This window comes from Aphidius gifuensis, linkage group LG4 (genome assembly GCF_014905175.1).
Source record: "Aphidius gifuensis isolate YNYX2018 linkage group LG4, ASM1490517v1, whole genome shotgun sequence".
In the NCBI taxonomy this organism is placed as follows: Eukaryota; Metazoa; Arthropoda; class Insecta; order Hymenoptera; family Braconidae; genus Aphidius; species Aphidius gifuensis.
The window spans coordinates 14,620,989-14,637,462 of NC_057791.1; the positions used below are offsets into that span (position 1 = coordinate 14,620,989).

Below are 16,474 nucleotides of genomic sequence, written 5' to 3' on the forward strand. Positions count from 1 at the left end.
TTTTTCACTGTTTATCACCATCAGTCTGACAACATAATGAACACAGTTCAGTGTTTTTTTTTTAAATACGATTATAAAACTTTTTTTTATGGAAAAATGATTTTTTATGCTATAAAATAATTATACTGATTAAAATATATATAAATAATGATTGATTTCATACAAAAAAAACTAATTGAAAATATTTTTTTTTATTTTTTTGGGGTTGTCAAGCATGAATCTTTCCTGTGTTAAAGGATAGGAGCTGGATTTAGGCCCCGCCCTCAAAAATTTTGCTAGCGTTGTACGTTAACAATAACCAATAAATGTTTTTTTCTGATCAATATCCTAGTATGGTACGTCGGGCCCGACTTAATATCGAGATAACATTGTATAAGCATAGAGGAAAATTTTTAGGTTAAACACGTTATCTTGATATTAAGTTGATTTTACCGGTAAATTTCTACCGGGTGATAAAAGAAAAAATTGTTGACAAAATGTCGTAACAAATTAAATTTTAATTGAATGATTAAATTTTTTTTTCCAGAGGTAAAACGTAAACGTAAAGAACACTGTATGGTATACTATACTGATAAACTTGAATATTTTAATAATTTATCAAAAGTACTTGTTAAATTTGAAGAATCAAATTGTCATCATAGAATGGAAATGATAATTTTTTAATTATCAACAGCTGGTGGGTATAATCACATAAGTAATATAAATAATAATAAGGTTAGTTCAAAATAACTGCAGTATACTCCATGCTATTAATATTTTAAATTATTATATAATTTGTTCAACTGATAAGTTATCAGTGATAACTCAATTGATAATAAACATAAAATGTGATTAGAGTAGATTAAAGATTTTGTGGTCCAAGCTGGTCCAATGGACATCAAACTGTAATTATGTAAAACTTACCCAACTATCAAGAAGACTCTAGTCTTCTTGCCAACTATATAAAATAATTTAACTCTAAATTCACTCTAAATCACACTAAATAAATAAAATATATTTGACATTATTGCATCTGTGACAATGAGGCAAGGTATTTGTCTATTATTTTGTTTACAGTTTACTCAATAGTATTCATTACCATTAAATTGCATATTAAATTAATTTAGCCACTATTTTAAATATATCGATTTATTGAATGTGTCGAACGTATAACGTGTATGTGTGTGTGAGCTAATGAAAATGAATGTGTCGACAGCGTCAGCCAATAGAATCACGAATAAAGCGGCGTCACATGAAGTTAGCTATTAGTACCTTGTTCTTTTTTTTATAGGATTAAATCATGATGACATAAAAAAAAATTATTTTTAAATAAATATCCTAATAATTTTAAATTAATTCCATTTGTTTATTAATTTATTTATTTTTCGATTAAGCATACGTTTTTTTTTTAAAAATATTTAAAACGTAAGATATATAAAAAAAAAAAAAACTAGGTTGAAAAACAATAACAAATCAAAAAAGCTAACATTTATTATCCGAAACATGTTTATGGAAATACCTTTATTTCAATTGCATTATTAGTACTATCAACTTCAACATGTTTACACTCATTAAATGATGATCGGCCATGTGTTCTTGATCTTTGTAAACCAAAAAAAGTATCAATTGCACCAAAACCAATTAAACGTAGATTATAATACTGTATCTATATTGCATTCAAATATTCATCTAAACTTGATGTGACAATAGAACAGAAATTGACACAATAATGACATCTGAAAAAGAAAATTATATTCAATATAATGTTATTTTTTGGTATGATTGATATTTTTAGTATCGTATAAAATCGTATTATAATAAATCAATACAAATTTCATTGAACACATTCATAATATTTGCGTAATAACATACAAGAAAAATAAAAGAGTTGTAAAAAATATAAATAAAATACCTTATGAGTCAATGACAATAACGTCATCGGTGCAAGTGATATATGGTGGTGGTGGATCGCAAACCACAACTGATGGTCCTACATGAAAAACACTAGTAGTAGGTTGAGGCTGATTAACATTTACAACTTCGCTATTATTTGTCACAACAACAGTATCCTTATCATCTTCTTCATAACATGATATTATGATACACATTATTATGCCAATCAGAACTGGGACAAAGAGAATAACTGAAACATAAAAGTCATACATATATTTAAGTAAATTAAATGACGAACTATAGTTTATATATATATATACATAGATAAACAATATTTTTTTAAATACTAAATAATAGTCTTGAATTTCGAATTTTAATTTTTTTAATAAAACTATATATTTTGCTGATAATCTAGACAACGCACAAGTACAAATAAGCTGTATATGAGTTGTAACCCCGCATGATGCTTAATATTAACATTATCAATTGGACATCATCTAGTAATTATTTTCGTAGATGCATTAATTGATTTCTTTTTTCTTTTTTTTTTCAAATAATAAATTATCACCTAAGATAGCTCCTTCCCCATTATTTGTTGATCCACTTTCTGAGTATTGTCCACCTCCAAATAAGACGAATATTGAGGGAGGTCCACTACCACGAAACCCACCACTGGAACGACCTCCTCCTCCACGGCCTCCACCTCCTCCTCCACCTCCTCCTCCACGGCCACCACCTAAATAAACACCTTAAATAAAAAAAAATTATAATTAACAGATTTATTTCTAGTAAAATCGCCCTGGTAGAAATTTACCGGTAAAATCGACTTAACATATAAATAACGTGTGTAACCGAAAATTTTTTCCTATGCTTATTTATGTTATCTCGATATTTCTACCAGGGCGCTATTTAAAATTTTTTAAATCAATAATTTATATAATTACCCGACAACTTTGTGAAAAATAATAATAATAAAAAAAGAATCTTCATTTTAAAATTTCTTGATCGTAGATTTTTCTAAACGGACGGAGTAGTAGTAGTACTATTCAATGCAATGGTTAAAACCGAATGGTCAACTCAATGTTTTGGTCACTGTTTTATATACAGAGCTACAGATGCGTGTTGATGACGTCAATGCAAAAGCGATAGACAATAGATTACATTTTTCATCGAAAACTACCAGAAAGGAAATCTGTAAACTGAGTTCCACCAAATGTGACCAGGTATACTTTTTAATGTATTTAAACAGTTACAAAACAATGGCCCAGGGGGTAACCATGAGGTGTCACGGAACTGAAATCACCTAGGTCCAGAGATTGACGTCTACGAATTTATTTATTTCGAACTCATAAGTATGAAAAAATCTTATTATTATCAAATTTTATAAATTAATTATTTTCGGTCAACTAATACAATAATTTTCCATCAAATATTAAATTTTTTTTTTAAAAAACAAAGTAAATTATGAGTAGTTTTTTATTTTTGTGGATATTTTTTAGGGGGTTTTTTAATAAGTAAATAGTTTAAAAGATTAATTTAAGGTCGAAAGTAAAGATAATTTTCCCTCGATGAATTTTTGATTTTTTGGGCTTCAATGAAAGCCTGAATAATTATCTATTTCCATGAAATATTTCACAATTTTCATGTGTGGTTTCTTGTAGATAATTGATGTCAAAGTTGGCAACTTTAGGGGTGCGTGAACCTGGCCTGCATAAGTCCTAGAAAAATTATCTAGGATACTCATTAGAAGCGTCTTAATTTGTACTAATTTGTACCGCCATTGATTTAATTTGTACCTCAAAATTAAAAGGTGGAGAAAGGGTTAAAAATCGAATTTTTTTTAGATGACTTAGGGGGGAAAAAAATTACTACAGGCGCAGAATAATTTGTACTAATTTGTACCACCAAGCCCGGAATTTGTACCTCAAGAATAACAACAAAAAAAAATTATTTACTCCAAAATGATAATATTAACAATTGCATATCTGCTTTAATTATTGGGGTACAAATTCCGTTTTAATCAGTCCAAATTAGCTTACGTTCTGCTCTTTAAAATAAAAAAATAATTATTAAAAAATATTGATTTTAACGGCGCCATGCATTTGTTAATAAAAATATTTAACTTACAGTTTTCACCTAGACAGGTTATCGAGTTTTTTAAAAAAAAAAATTTCTATTCGATGAAAAATTATTGTATTAGTTGACCGAAAATAATTAATTTATAAAATTTGATAATAATAAGATTTTTTCATATTTATGAGTTCGAAATAAATAAATTCGTAGACGTCAATCTCTGGACCTAGGTGAATTCAGTTCCGTGACACCTCATGGTTACCCCCTGGGCCATTGTTTTCTAACTGTTTAAATACATTAAAAAGTATACCTGGTCACATTTGGTGGAACTGAGTTTACCGATTTCCTTTCTGGTAGTTTTCGATGAAAAATGTAATCTATTGTCTATCGCTTTTGCATTGACGTCATCAACACGCATCTGTAGCTCTGTACATAAAACAGTGACCGAAACATTGAGTTGACCATTCGGTTTTAACCATTGCATTGAATAATACTATACTATAAAACTATACTACTCCGTCCGTTTAGAAAAATCTACGATCAAGAAATTTTAAAATGAAGATTCTTTTTTTATTATTATTATTTTTCACAAAGTTGTCTGGTAATTATACAGCGTAGCTGTAAAAACTATTTTTCTTAAAATATTGTCAACAATAACGTAATGTTCCCCACGTGCGCCATTAACCGTACATCCTGTATAAATTATTGATTTAAAAAATTTTAAATAGCGCACTGGTAGAAATATCGAGATAACATGAATAAGCATAGGAAAAAATTTTAGGTTACACACGTTATTTATATGTTATGTCGATTTTACCGGTAAATTTCTACCAGGGCGATTTTACTAGAAATAAATTTGTTCACACACCCCAACTTTAGCACACAAGGATAGGGATAAAACCCAAATTTACGCTTGTAGTTAAAAAAATTTTTGTAAAATATTGCTGTTTTTTTTTTAATTACTTTGTAGAATTTTTGAATATGGATTTGTTAAGCCCTCATCATTTTTCTCTGTGGATTTTAATAGATATTCAATTTTTAATTATTAAATTTTCTATCGTTAGCTGTTGTTCTCTTTCTTTTATTTGTCGTGTTGTCTCATATTTCTTGGCTATGGTAGATGTGTGTGCCTATCCAGATGGAACACAGACACCCACTACCAAGAACCTCCCCCCCCCGAAAATATATATATCGTGGATGGCGTATCAAGATATTTGTGAATATATATATATAGACAGCCCAAGCGACAAGTTATAATCATCATCAAACAACCATCCTGCTCGAAAATAATTTTTAAATAACACATAAAATTAAGAATCTCAACATGATATTATTTTTTATAAATTTATTTATAGAAATAAAATTGATATGAAAATGTGCTAGTTCAGATAGTAATCTGATAGTAATCTATATAGTATTGCTATTGATATATGCAACATCATGTGCACCATACGTGCGTTGATTTAAAATCAGCAAACGCTGAAAAACATTTCAACAAGTGCAACAGTATTCTTCACTAAAAACTACTTATATGTATATCGATATAATTTAAAATAATAAATGAATAATTTATGTATTAAAATGTTATTCATCTTTTCATTTTTTCAAATCTAGATAAAAGCAATGAGCCATTAAGAAATAATAATTTTCTGAAAATGATATAGGTATAGTATTGAAAATAGTATCCAAGAGGTGAGAAAAATCAACAAACAAAGGAAGTCAAAAGTGAATTAAATGTTATACTGAAAGCTGCATGTCAAGTGAGAAATACATCAGATCGTTAGAAAAATATATCAATCATTATATGTATATTTCAAATATATGATGCTAATTTTTTTAACACACCTTAAAAATTAATATTATTTTTTATTTTTTTAAGAAAATTGTCTACTGATATGGAGGTTAAACATGTTGCGTTTCAAAAGAACATGATTTTTGTGAAAAAAAAAGGATAAATTTATCAGAAAGTGTCGCTTTATATCCATGGGCTATACTAGGTGCATTTTCATAAGCAACAAGCATTGCATTACAAAATTAAAACAAATTTAAGATGTAATTTGAGAATGCATGTGACATCTTAAAATCTTGATACATATTTAGAATATAATCAGAAGTTTTTTTTTTATTTTTTCAAATTTGTATTTATAATGATTATTATAGAATTTAAATATTATTATAAATACATGATAATACAGAGTTTAACTAAATTTAGAAATAATATTTATTTTTCAAAAAAAAAACTCAATAATTAAAAGAAGGATAAGACGTTTTTAAATAAGTGTATTGCGAAAAAATTAATGTTTTCAATATTTTTATTTATTAGAATAGTGGTTTATAAACAAATTTAAGTTATTTTAAAATGTTAATACGATATATAAAGTCAAAAATTTTTTTTTCCAAACAAAACATCAATGAATATATTTATTTTATGACTTAAAGGTTTTTGCTGACATTAGCAACTCCTCTAAAACACTCATAAAAACTTCAGGATTTTTTTTTTTGTAAACTTGAAATGTCTTATTTGACATAACAGCTTGTAAATTTTTTTTCATAAATCTTAAACTTGTTTTATTTAGTTTTTTAAGATTATATGTATCAGAAAAAACAAGTCTACTTGCAACATTATCTAAGTTTATCGTTTTGCTAATTACACCTTCACAAATATTTTTAAGACGATCAACCTGATATTTTTCAGCAACAGCAAGTACACTGAGAGAAAAAGTTGCTAAAAAAAATAAAACCAACCAGCCTATCGGGATGTGATGAAACTTTTGATTCAAGGGCTTCATAATTTTGTCTCTGATACGTTAACGCGCGATGGTTCAGGGGGTAACGCACCAAAAGTATAGGTTTAGATAGGTTTAGATTAGGCAGAGGTTCGAGGCTCGGTTAGGACAAAAAAAAAAAAAAAAAACAATTAAATCTTCAAGTGTAAAATAAAATAAGTCCTGAAAAAAAAGGAAAAATAAAAAAATAATTTTTTTTTTTATTTTCATTTCTTTTAATCAAAAATAAAAACAATTTTCTATTAATTTAATCTATAACTTCCTTAAATTAAATGACTTAACCATTAAATTGAATGAAATGTCGCTCAATTTTAGCAACGTCTGTCTTGATTAGATCGCTTTTCTGCTTTAAATTGATTCAGAATTTTTTTAAATTAATCGATAATTTCCTCAAGTTAAACGACTTACCCATTGGATTGAATCAATTGTTGCTTAATTTTAGCAACTTGTGTCTTAACTAGATCGCTTTTTGTTTTAAATTGATTCATAATTTTTTTGAATTAATCCATTTTTCTTTTGTATAAAAACAATTTTCTATTAACTTAATCAATATTATCCTCAAATTAAACGACTTAACCATTAAATTAAAAGAAATGTCGCTCAATTTTAGCAACTTTCGTCTTGATTAGAACGCTTTTCTGCTTTAAATTGATTCATAATTTTTTCAAATTAATCGATAATTTCCTCAAGTTAAACGACTTACCCATTAAATTAAATGAAATGTCGCTCAATTTTAGCAACTTGTGTCTTAACTAGATCGCTTTTTGTCTTGAATTGATTCATAATTTTTTTAAATTAATTCATTTATCATTTGTATAAAAACAATTTTCTATTAATTCAATCAATATTATCCTTAAATTAAACGATTTACCCATTAAATAAAATCAAATGTCATTTAATTTTAGCAACTTTTGTTTTAACTAGACCGCTTATTCGCTTGATTTAAAGGATATTTTTGCTTCCTTTTTAGCAAAGTTTCTCTTAAATTAATTCTCTTTTCTCTTAAATAAAAAGAAAACTGTCTTAAATTAAAGCAAATAAATTGCTTTAATTAAAAAATATTATGCTCAATTTAATACATTTTTTTTTTAAATCAAAGCCTAAAACTTTCAAGCAAAATTTTGCTATATTTAAGCAACTTTTCTCTTAAATGCAGACATTTTTTTTCTCAGTGTAGTTCCATTGGCATTTTGTCAATATTTGGTGATTCACCTGTATAAATAAAATGTAGAAATTCTTCAAAAACATCTTCATCAATATCTGTAATGACAACTATGTTTTTTTTATTTTCTTTGAGATCTTGATGATCAAACATTGCAGAAAAAACAGGACTGCGTGCTCCAAGAACGCCTTTGATTGCACGAAATGATTTTCGACCTACTTCAATGGTAACATCAGCTGATTTTTCATTCAACAAAAGTTTTTTGAAGTCTTGACTTAGTTGTGGTGGTTCAATAAATGTTGAAACTACAGCGCAATCATTCGTTAATTCTTTAGACATCGTTATGGTACAACAAATTTTAAGTTTACCATCTTGTACACGCCTATAAATTGCACCTGGACTGGTTGAATTCAAAACTCTATAATTATTCCATCTGATTTTTTCTTGAAATTCACTAAAAGTATGTGACTTAGTTACTTCATTCATATCATCATTTGATATTGTACATTTTGCTCGTAATTGTGAAGTATTATTAAATGATTGAAGTTGTAGCTCTACCATAATATATGGTTTATCATCAATGAATCTATAGTATGGATATATTATTAAAATCCATTTATCGTTAAAATCAGAATAATGAGATGAAAAAATTGGTGATTCAATTAGTTCGTTACAGTCAATGAAGTTTTCAATTGTCCATTCATACCTAAATTCACAAGATTCTATACCACGAACATAAATAACGTCTTGTTTTGACATTATGGGTGTTAACTAATATTTGTTTTTAGACGAAATAAACTTTTTTTTTGGCAAAATCGTATCTGCTTGTTTGTATAATTTAACTTAAGCTAATCCACGGGGCACGGACCACGATGCAAATGAGAGTTGATTTCCACTGTAGGCTGCTATAGGCACAACGTGAAAAAAGCTGTAAAAGCTAACTGGCAAGATGGGGGGATCGAGCGTGTAGCTCGCACTTACTTAAGGCGTGTGGCCACTAGCATAGTTTTTCGAACAAGTTCTATGCCATAGTCCATTTATTACCAGAAACAACTGACTTTTTCAGTGATAACTGGGAATAATCTAGATGTTTCTGGTAATAAATGGACTATGGCATAGAACTTGGTCGAAAAACTATGCTAGTGGCCACAAGCCTTTACTCTGGTGGGCTCTCATGAAAAGAAATGTGGAAGAGACAGCTTTCCCCTATCATAAACTCTTGCTATCTAGTTGGCTTTTAGATACTTTTGGAGGGCAATTCAACTAAGGGTCCGTTCCAAAAGTCACTTAGAAGCCCGGAAGTTTAAAATTGCGATATACTAAAGCGGTATCTCCACGCTATAGAAATCTCATGCAAGTTCTTGCAGCAAGATCTTGCACGAAAAAATGGAACATGTCCCATTGGCTGCGATAGTCTTGCAAGGCTTTTTAAGGCTGATTTCCACTAAAATTCTAGTAATTATCTAGTGATGAAAGATCTTGCTGCAAGATCTTTGGTGGAAATCAGCCTATGCACTGCGCTGCTCACAATAAGGAACATGTTTTTCGATGCAAGATTTCTAGCGATGAAGATTCTACTGCTCACGGCGATCGCATAGCGCTACGGTTTTTATATACAGGTGAGATAGGTCTCAAACCATGGAGGTGAATAAGGAGTGTAAGCTTTGCTTTTTTACTGAAGCCGACATTTCGGAGTAAATGAGGGCGCTGGAATCGAACTCGAACGACAGTGTCACGTGTATTATTTTACTTACTGTTTGTTTACTTTTTGTGTTGTTTGTAGTGCAAATACTGTTAATGTCAGATTTAATCTACTTTAATTACAAATATTTTACAATAAATGGATTGAATTTAACTAATTAATAGATTAATTGTTTTTTTAGAACTTGTGTGTTAAGTCTCTTTCTTTTGTCTGATTTATGTGTCTGAAAATTAATTTTATAACGTATTATCAAATAAAAGTAAGAATAACTGTACACTATAAGAGATCATATTTTATTCTGAACAAACAAAATTAATTCTATCCTGAAAATTATGTATGACATTTTATTGATTTATTTTTTTATTTAATCGCTAAAAGGGTGTAATTAAAACCACATTAAAATTAATACTTCGTTTCAATTCAAGAAATTATAAAAAGATTCTCAAGAAATGACATCTCTCTAACAATTTGAGTAGCTGTAAGATGTCCTTTAACTTTATCGAAAAATAAAAAATTAGAATTCAGTGGAAAATTTAATTAATAAAGTCATATCATATTAATAATTAAACTGCACCTGAATGGTGAAAAAAGGTAAACATAATTGTACAGGCTAGAGTGAATAAGAATATTTTGTTCTATCTCTCTTTTTGGTCAATGGTCGATGTCAGCGCTGCAGCTGGTAGTTTTTCGAACTGACTTACTCCGAAATTTAGGCTTCAGTGACAGCCTATGCTTTAACACAGTAAAAAATCAAAGCTTACACTCCTTATTCACCTCCATGTCTCAAACTCAGGGCTCAAACTCACGACAAGCAACATTTCGCTTGTAAACATGGCCGACATAATTCTGAGCGATCTGAGCATGCGCAAATCCGTGATATAAGTCACAAGGAGGCACTGTGTTTATATGCAGTGTAAATAGTCAGCTGTCAGTAGTGCTACATGAATAAAAACCAAATAATTATAAAAACATTTGGGCATGACACCACATTACACAAAAAAAAATATATAAACAAAACCTTGAGCCAAAGTGTTCAATTAAAAAAGAATTTAAAAAATACTCCAAAATTCAATCAAAACATCAATATTGAGATAAGGTTATATTTATTTATTTTTTGAACCGTGACAATAGCACAGCTCATACTGAAATCACGGATTCGCGCATGCCCAGTAGGTCCGTAGGAACAGCGGCCATGTTTACAAGCGAAATGTTGCTTGTCGTGAGTTTGAGCCCTCACGACAAGCAACATTTTGCTTGTAAAATGGACTGAGCATGCGCAACAAGTTAGACTGTGTCAAACTTGTAAACATGGCCGTCCTAATTCTCATAAAACTAGTTATATATTCCTAGATGACGTGATTTTTATAGTAATTTGGCGTGTAGCGCATGCTCAGATCCCTCAGAATTATGTCGGCCATGTTTACAAGCGAAATGTTGCTTGTTGTGAGTTTGAGCCCATAGGGAGTAAGTCTTCCTGCACCCGTATTCACGGGGCAAAATTGTTCTCATTAGGGCTTTTTTTTCCGCTGATGGCGCTTGACAAAATTTTTTTTATATAGATTTCACATAGCTCCACAAACGCCACCATCGGAAAAAAACGCCCTAATGAGAACATCCTCTGAATACGGGTCATACGGGTGCTGGAGAGCGTTCGATAGCAGTTCAATAGCTGGCCGAGGCCAAAGAATTGGCCAATTTCTCATCATGGTTTATTCCATATGTTCGTAGTGTCAGCACTGCTATATTACAATTTCGAATATTTAAATGGAATTTTCTCATAGCAAGTTTTCGATTTATCAAGTTGTCTTTCTGTTGACCCAGGCCGAGGCCCTCGGCCAGCTATCGAACGCTCCCCAATATTTCTAGTCTTCTTGAGTATATAGTGGATATTTTGGGCAGAGGGGTACTGATAATATTTTTTATAACCATATGTAGATTCGCACAGATGCGCACCCTCTCGGGCCCAAATTTCGGTCGTCGATGGGATTTACTTTCGACCTTAACTGTAATGGTGGACGAAAAAACCGGCCCCTAGGTCAATTCGTTTCAATTTAGAATAGAACAATATGATGGCAATTATTTTAAAAGGGTAAAGAAATATAGTATAGTTTCATATTGTTTCATATGCGGGAGAAGGTTTCACCAGGGATTTTGAAATTATTCATTTTATATATTTTTTTTGTGTATACTGTGGGTTGGCAACTCTGAGGTGCGCAAAAACAGGTATCTCTAAATCTTTTTGAGAGTGGTGATGCAATGGGTGCATTCCTTCAATAAAAAATTTTTTTTCGTTTTGCAATTTCTCCCTGTAATACCGGCCAAAATTTTATAGGAAAAAGCTGTTTCTTGTAGTGGCAGTACTGGCACATGACATTATTTTTTTTGGCTTCCAATTATTAGATGGATAACTGTTCAATGCTTATATCAAACTGAAATAAATAAAAAATTGACTCGTTGTGATTGTTTGTTATCACATAGCTCGTACCACACATTATCGTAAACTGTAAAGCCTGGAATATTGCATAGAGAAATTTATCACTTTTGTCGTTGTTTCTGTTTCTAGTTTTTAGTCGGTATTACAGGGCGAAATTGCAAAACGAAAAAAAATTTTTTATTAAAGGAATGCACCCCATGTGAGGCATGGGAAACTGCAGTTGCATTGGTTGCTTAATCTTACAGGTGGTTTTTAAACAGGTTCAAACGGGTAGAGAAAAGTTGGTGAACTTAGTAAAGTTATAACTTCTATAGACATCATTTCAACCACGTGCTTAATAAAAAAAAAGGTACAGTGCTAAAAAATCATCAATTATATTCCATCAAATTATTCATATTCATTTGAGGTTTTTCTCAAATTCAATGAACCTATTATTAATTGTATGAAATAATGAATAATCAATAATATGTTGTCAATTAAATAACCCAATAATTTTTTTTTTTTTTTTATAGATTAACCCGAAATATGGAGACTGTTGCAATTGATATTCAATGGGTTGAAACATTCATGTTAGTTGCGAAAGAAGAGGTAAGTACCGCGTTGATAATGTTTTTTCAAATAGATTGACTCACCTACCAGAATAAGTAAAAATGAAATTTATCTACGTGAAACACCAACAGGACAATAGTATACTTGAACATATCGAATTGCATTTAAATCACTAATAGCTCAGTGATTGAACTTGTTAAAAATTGACCAAATTTAAAATCTCTCCATATTAAAAATACAAAAGCAGCTATTGAAGTTGCCGACGAAATTGTCAAATTGAAAAAAGACTCTAAACCATTGTTAGCGGTATATGTTTCTTTCAAAGTTAATAATGATATTTCCGAATTTTTGGATAACCCAGCATTAATGTTCCTCAGTTCTTTTGAAGAATAATACACTTTATAATGATTATTGTTTTTGTCTATATTTTTAAATGAAAGATATAAATATTTGATTTTAAATTAGGTTTAAAAAATTGTACACCTTATTGTTTTTTAAAATCTTTAAAACATATACGGTTTACTTAATTTAACTACTAATTTAACTGCTAATACTTTATCATTTATTTACAGGAAACATTCAAAAGTTTTATTACTAATAATTTATTGAAAATAATAAATAATGTTCTGATTTCAATAAATTTACGGTATCAATTTATTTTTATTCAGTTGTTATTTCTTGCCTCAAGATAATAAAAAAATATTTTGACTAGCTTTTAACTCAATAGTCTTGAAACAAAATTATTAAATTTACTTGTAATTATCTTTTTTTTTTTTTACTTCAAGTGTTTACTAATAGTGATTGGTGGGAACCAGATATTTATTATCTTAAAAAGATAAACAAAATAATATTGTAGTAAAATGATAAATCTTTTTTATTTTTTAAATTTTGTGATAGAAAAATAAAATTTATAAAGTTTACATATTAACTGTCGAAAGAATAAAAAATAAGGGAAATACGATAAAACGAATATTGAAAATTATAATTATTCTTTATTTATCATAAATTGATTTATGCATATATGTTACAAATTTTATCTTGCATTTCTTGTTAATGATTGATTTGTCCGGTTTAGTCGAAAAGCCACCATATCAAAAAAATTTTTGGAAAGTTACATAAAAACGTTCATTATAGAATAATTATTTCATAGCTGGTATTTTGTTTTTCAATAATTTATCCACCCGGATATTCCAAATGTTATGGTCAAAATATTTTTATTCAAGATCATACGAAATTCTTATCACAAAAAAAATTAAAATACTCAACATAATTTATTAACATGTTCAATGAAAATAAAATACAACAAACTGATCAAACAAGATCAAACATTGTCACAACTACTCACGTCAAATAAATTCACACCAAGTAAATATAAAATATAGAAAACATGATGAAAACTTTTAAATTAATTACCCAATAAATAACATTACAAAAAAATACTTTTCATTCAAAATATCTAGACATTTTAGTATATAAACTAGATACTTGGTCATTTTTTTTTAATTTATAAAATATCATCATTCAATAAAAACACATTTAAAATGAAAATTTTAATAGGATTTTTTATAATCTTTGTTATTGGTAAGTTTGATAGAAAAATATAGCCACCTAATAGATTTTTTTTAAATAATAATACAATTTATTATAATTTATAAATAATTGTTTTTTTTTTTTTTTATTAGAATTGGGATTAGAAGCTCGTATTAATCCTTTTAATTATCTGGTGTTTTTAAGACCTTCAATCGGAGCTCTGGAGTCGTCATTGATCACAAAACCTTTGAATAAACAATTTTTGGTATCAGTACGTCATAAGCGTACACATATTTGTCAAGGTTCTATTGTTGCTAGTAGACTAGTTATTGTTCCAGCTCACTGTGTTAAATGTCAATCAACTGGTGCCTTTGATGCTGTTGATCTACAAGTTTTCGGTGTACGCAGGAACAATAGAGAAATATTTGATAAACCAAATAACGTATCAAGTGTTAAATGCGTTGAAAAAAATCCATACGATAATATTGCCATGTTATGGGTAAGAATATATTATTTTATTAAATTAATTTTGTCATCTTTATTATTAAAAATACATATTTTTCTTATCCTTTCAGTTGAATGATCACATTGACCATGATTATTATAAAATCCTCAAACTGCCAGTAACAAATGACCTGGATGAGTCGGAAAAATACGTCGCTAGTTGGGGTTTAACTGGAAAAGAATCTAAATTACCAGAAACATTTGAAACATCAATTGTGCCAGAACATGAATGCCTCAAAGTAGTTGGTGAATTAAATTGTCAAAAATATTTTTGTACACTCAAACATAAATATGACATTTGCAAGGTAATAGCAATTTTATTTATTTATTTTTAATTTTTCAATGAAAAAATACATTATAATTTTTTTGTTTTTTATCATCCGTTTAGAATGACAATGATGCTGTACTGGTTTCTAATAACACCCTCATTGGAATTGCAACAAAAAGAGGCTGTGAAACAAATGAAGAATACAATGTTTTTATTCGCCTATCAAAATATTTGTGAATATATATATAGACAGCCTAACTGACAAGTTATAATCATCATCAAACAACCATCCTGCTCGAAAATAATTTTTAAATATAACACATAAAATTAAGAATCTCAACATGATATTTTTTTTTATTCATTGATTTAAATAGAAATAAAATTAATATGTAAATGTGCAAGTTCAGATAATATTAGTATTGCAATTGATATGCAACATCAGGTGCACCATACGTTGATTTAGAATTAGCAAACGCTGAAAAACATTTCAACAAGTGCAACAGTATTCTTCACTAAAAACAACATATGTATATCGATATAATTTAAAATAATAAATGTATAATTTATGTATTAAAAAATTATTTATCTATTCATTTTTTTAAATCCAGATGAAAGCAATGAGCCATTAAAAAATAATAACTTTCCGAAAATGATATAACATTGAAAATAGTATCCAAGAGGTGAGAAAAACTAACAAACAAGTGAAGTTAAAAGTGAATTAAATGTTATACTGAAAGCTGCATGCCAAGGATCGGATCGTTGAAAAAATATATCTATCACTATGTATGTTGCGAATAACTGATGCTAATTTTTTTAACACACCTTAAAAACTTATACTATACGGTCCATTTTTTAACGGGATTGTCCACTGATATGGAGGTTAAACTTGTTGCTTTTAAAAGAACATGATTTTTGTGAAAAAAAAGGCTAAATTTATCAGAAAGTGTTGCTTTATATCCATGGGCTACTAGGTGTATTTATATATTGATGAAACATGCAATTAAAACAAATTTGAAATGTAATTCGAGAATGCATGTGACACCTGAAGATCTTGATATATACTTTAGAAGATAATCACAAGTTTTTTTTTCTTCAATTTGTATTTATAATAGTTATTATAGAATTTAAATATTACCATGAAAACATGATAATAGAATTTAATAACAAAATAATAATGAATTTAGAAATAATATTTATTCAAAAAAGAAAACTTAATAATTAAAAAAAAGGATAATAAGGTTTTTTAAAAAATAGGTGTATTGATAAAAATTTTATTTTTTCAACATTTTCATTTATTAGAACAGTGGTTTAGAAAAAAATTAAGTAAGTTATTTCAAAATTACAATACAATTGTTACAATTGAAAACTAAGTTTTTTTTTTTTTTTTTTTAAACAAGACACCGATGAATATGTTTATTATATTACTTACTGAAATGATATTGCTGACAATAGCAAATCTTCTAAAACACACATAAAAAGTTCAGGATGTTTTTTTTTGTAAATTTTAAATGTCTCATTTGACAAAACATCTCGTAGATTTTTTTTCATAAATTTTAAACTCTTTTTATTTAGTTTTTTAAGATTATATGTATGA

At 28.5% G+C, this 16,474-nt stretch overlaps 3 protein-coding genes across 3 annotated transcripts; 1 reads left to right on the forward strand and 2 right to left on the reverse strand.

Moving 5' to 3' along the window:
• Window positions 1–1,486: 1,486 nt before the first annotated feature.
• LOC122853909 (probable H/ACA ribonucleoprotein complex subunit 1) lies at window positions 1,487–7,143 on the reverse strand. The gene is made up of 4 exons (XM_044154317.1): window positions 7,140–7,143; window positions 2,441–2,620; window positions 1,956–2,122; window positions 1,487–1,645 (listed from the first exon to the last, which is right to left on the reverse strand). The coding sequence occupies exons 1-4, from the start codon at window positions 7,141–7,143 to the stop codon at window positions 1,487–1,489; spliced, it is 510 nt and encodes a 169-aa protein (XP_044010252.1).
• A 756-nt stretch (window positions 7,144–7,899) lies between these two features.
• Window positions 7,900–8,652, reverse strand: LOC122853910 (protein roadkill-like). The gene has a single exon (XM_044154318.1). The coding sequence runs from the start codon at window positions 8,650–8,652 to the stop codon at window positions 7,900–7,902; it is 753 nt and encodes a 250-aa protein (XP_044010253.1).
• A 3,902-nt stretch (window positions 8,653–12,554) lies between these two features.
• On the forward strand, window positions 12,555–15,117 carry LOC122853911 (trypsin alpha-4-like). Its single transcript, XM_044154319.1, has 5 exons — window positions 12,555–12,617; window positions 12,710–12,716; window positions 14,261–14,607; window positions 14,684–14,917; window positions 15,001–15,117. Exons 1-5 carry the CDS (start codon window positions 12,555–12,557, stop codon window positions 15,115–15,117), a joined length of 768 nt encoding a protein of 255 aa, XP_044010254.1.
• Window positions 15,118–16,474: the final 1,357 nt, after the last annotated feature.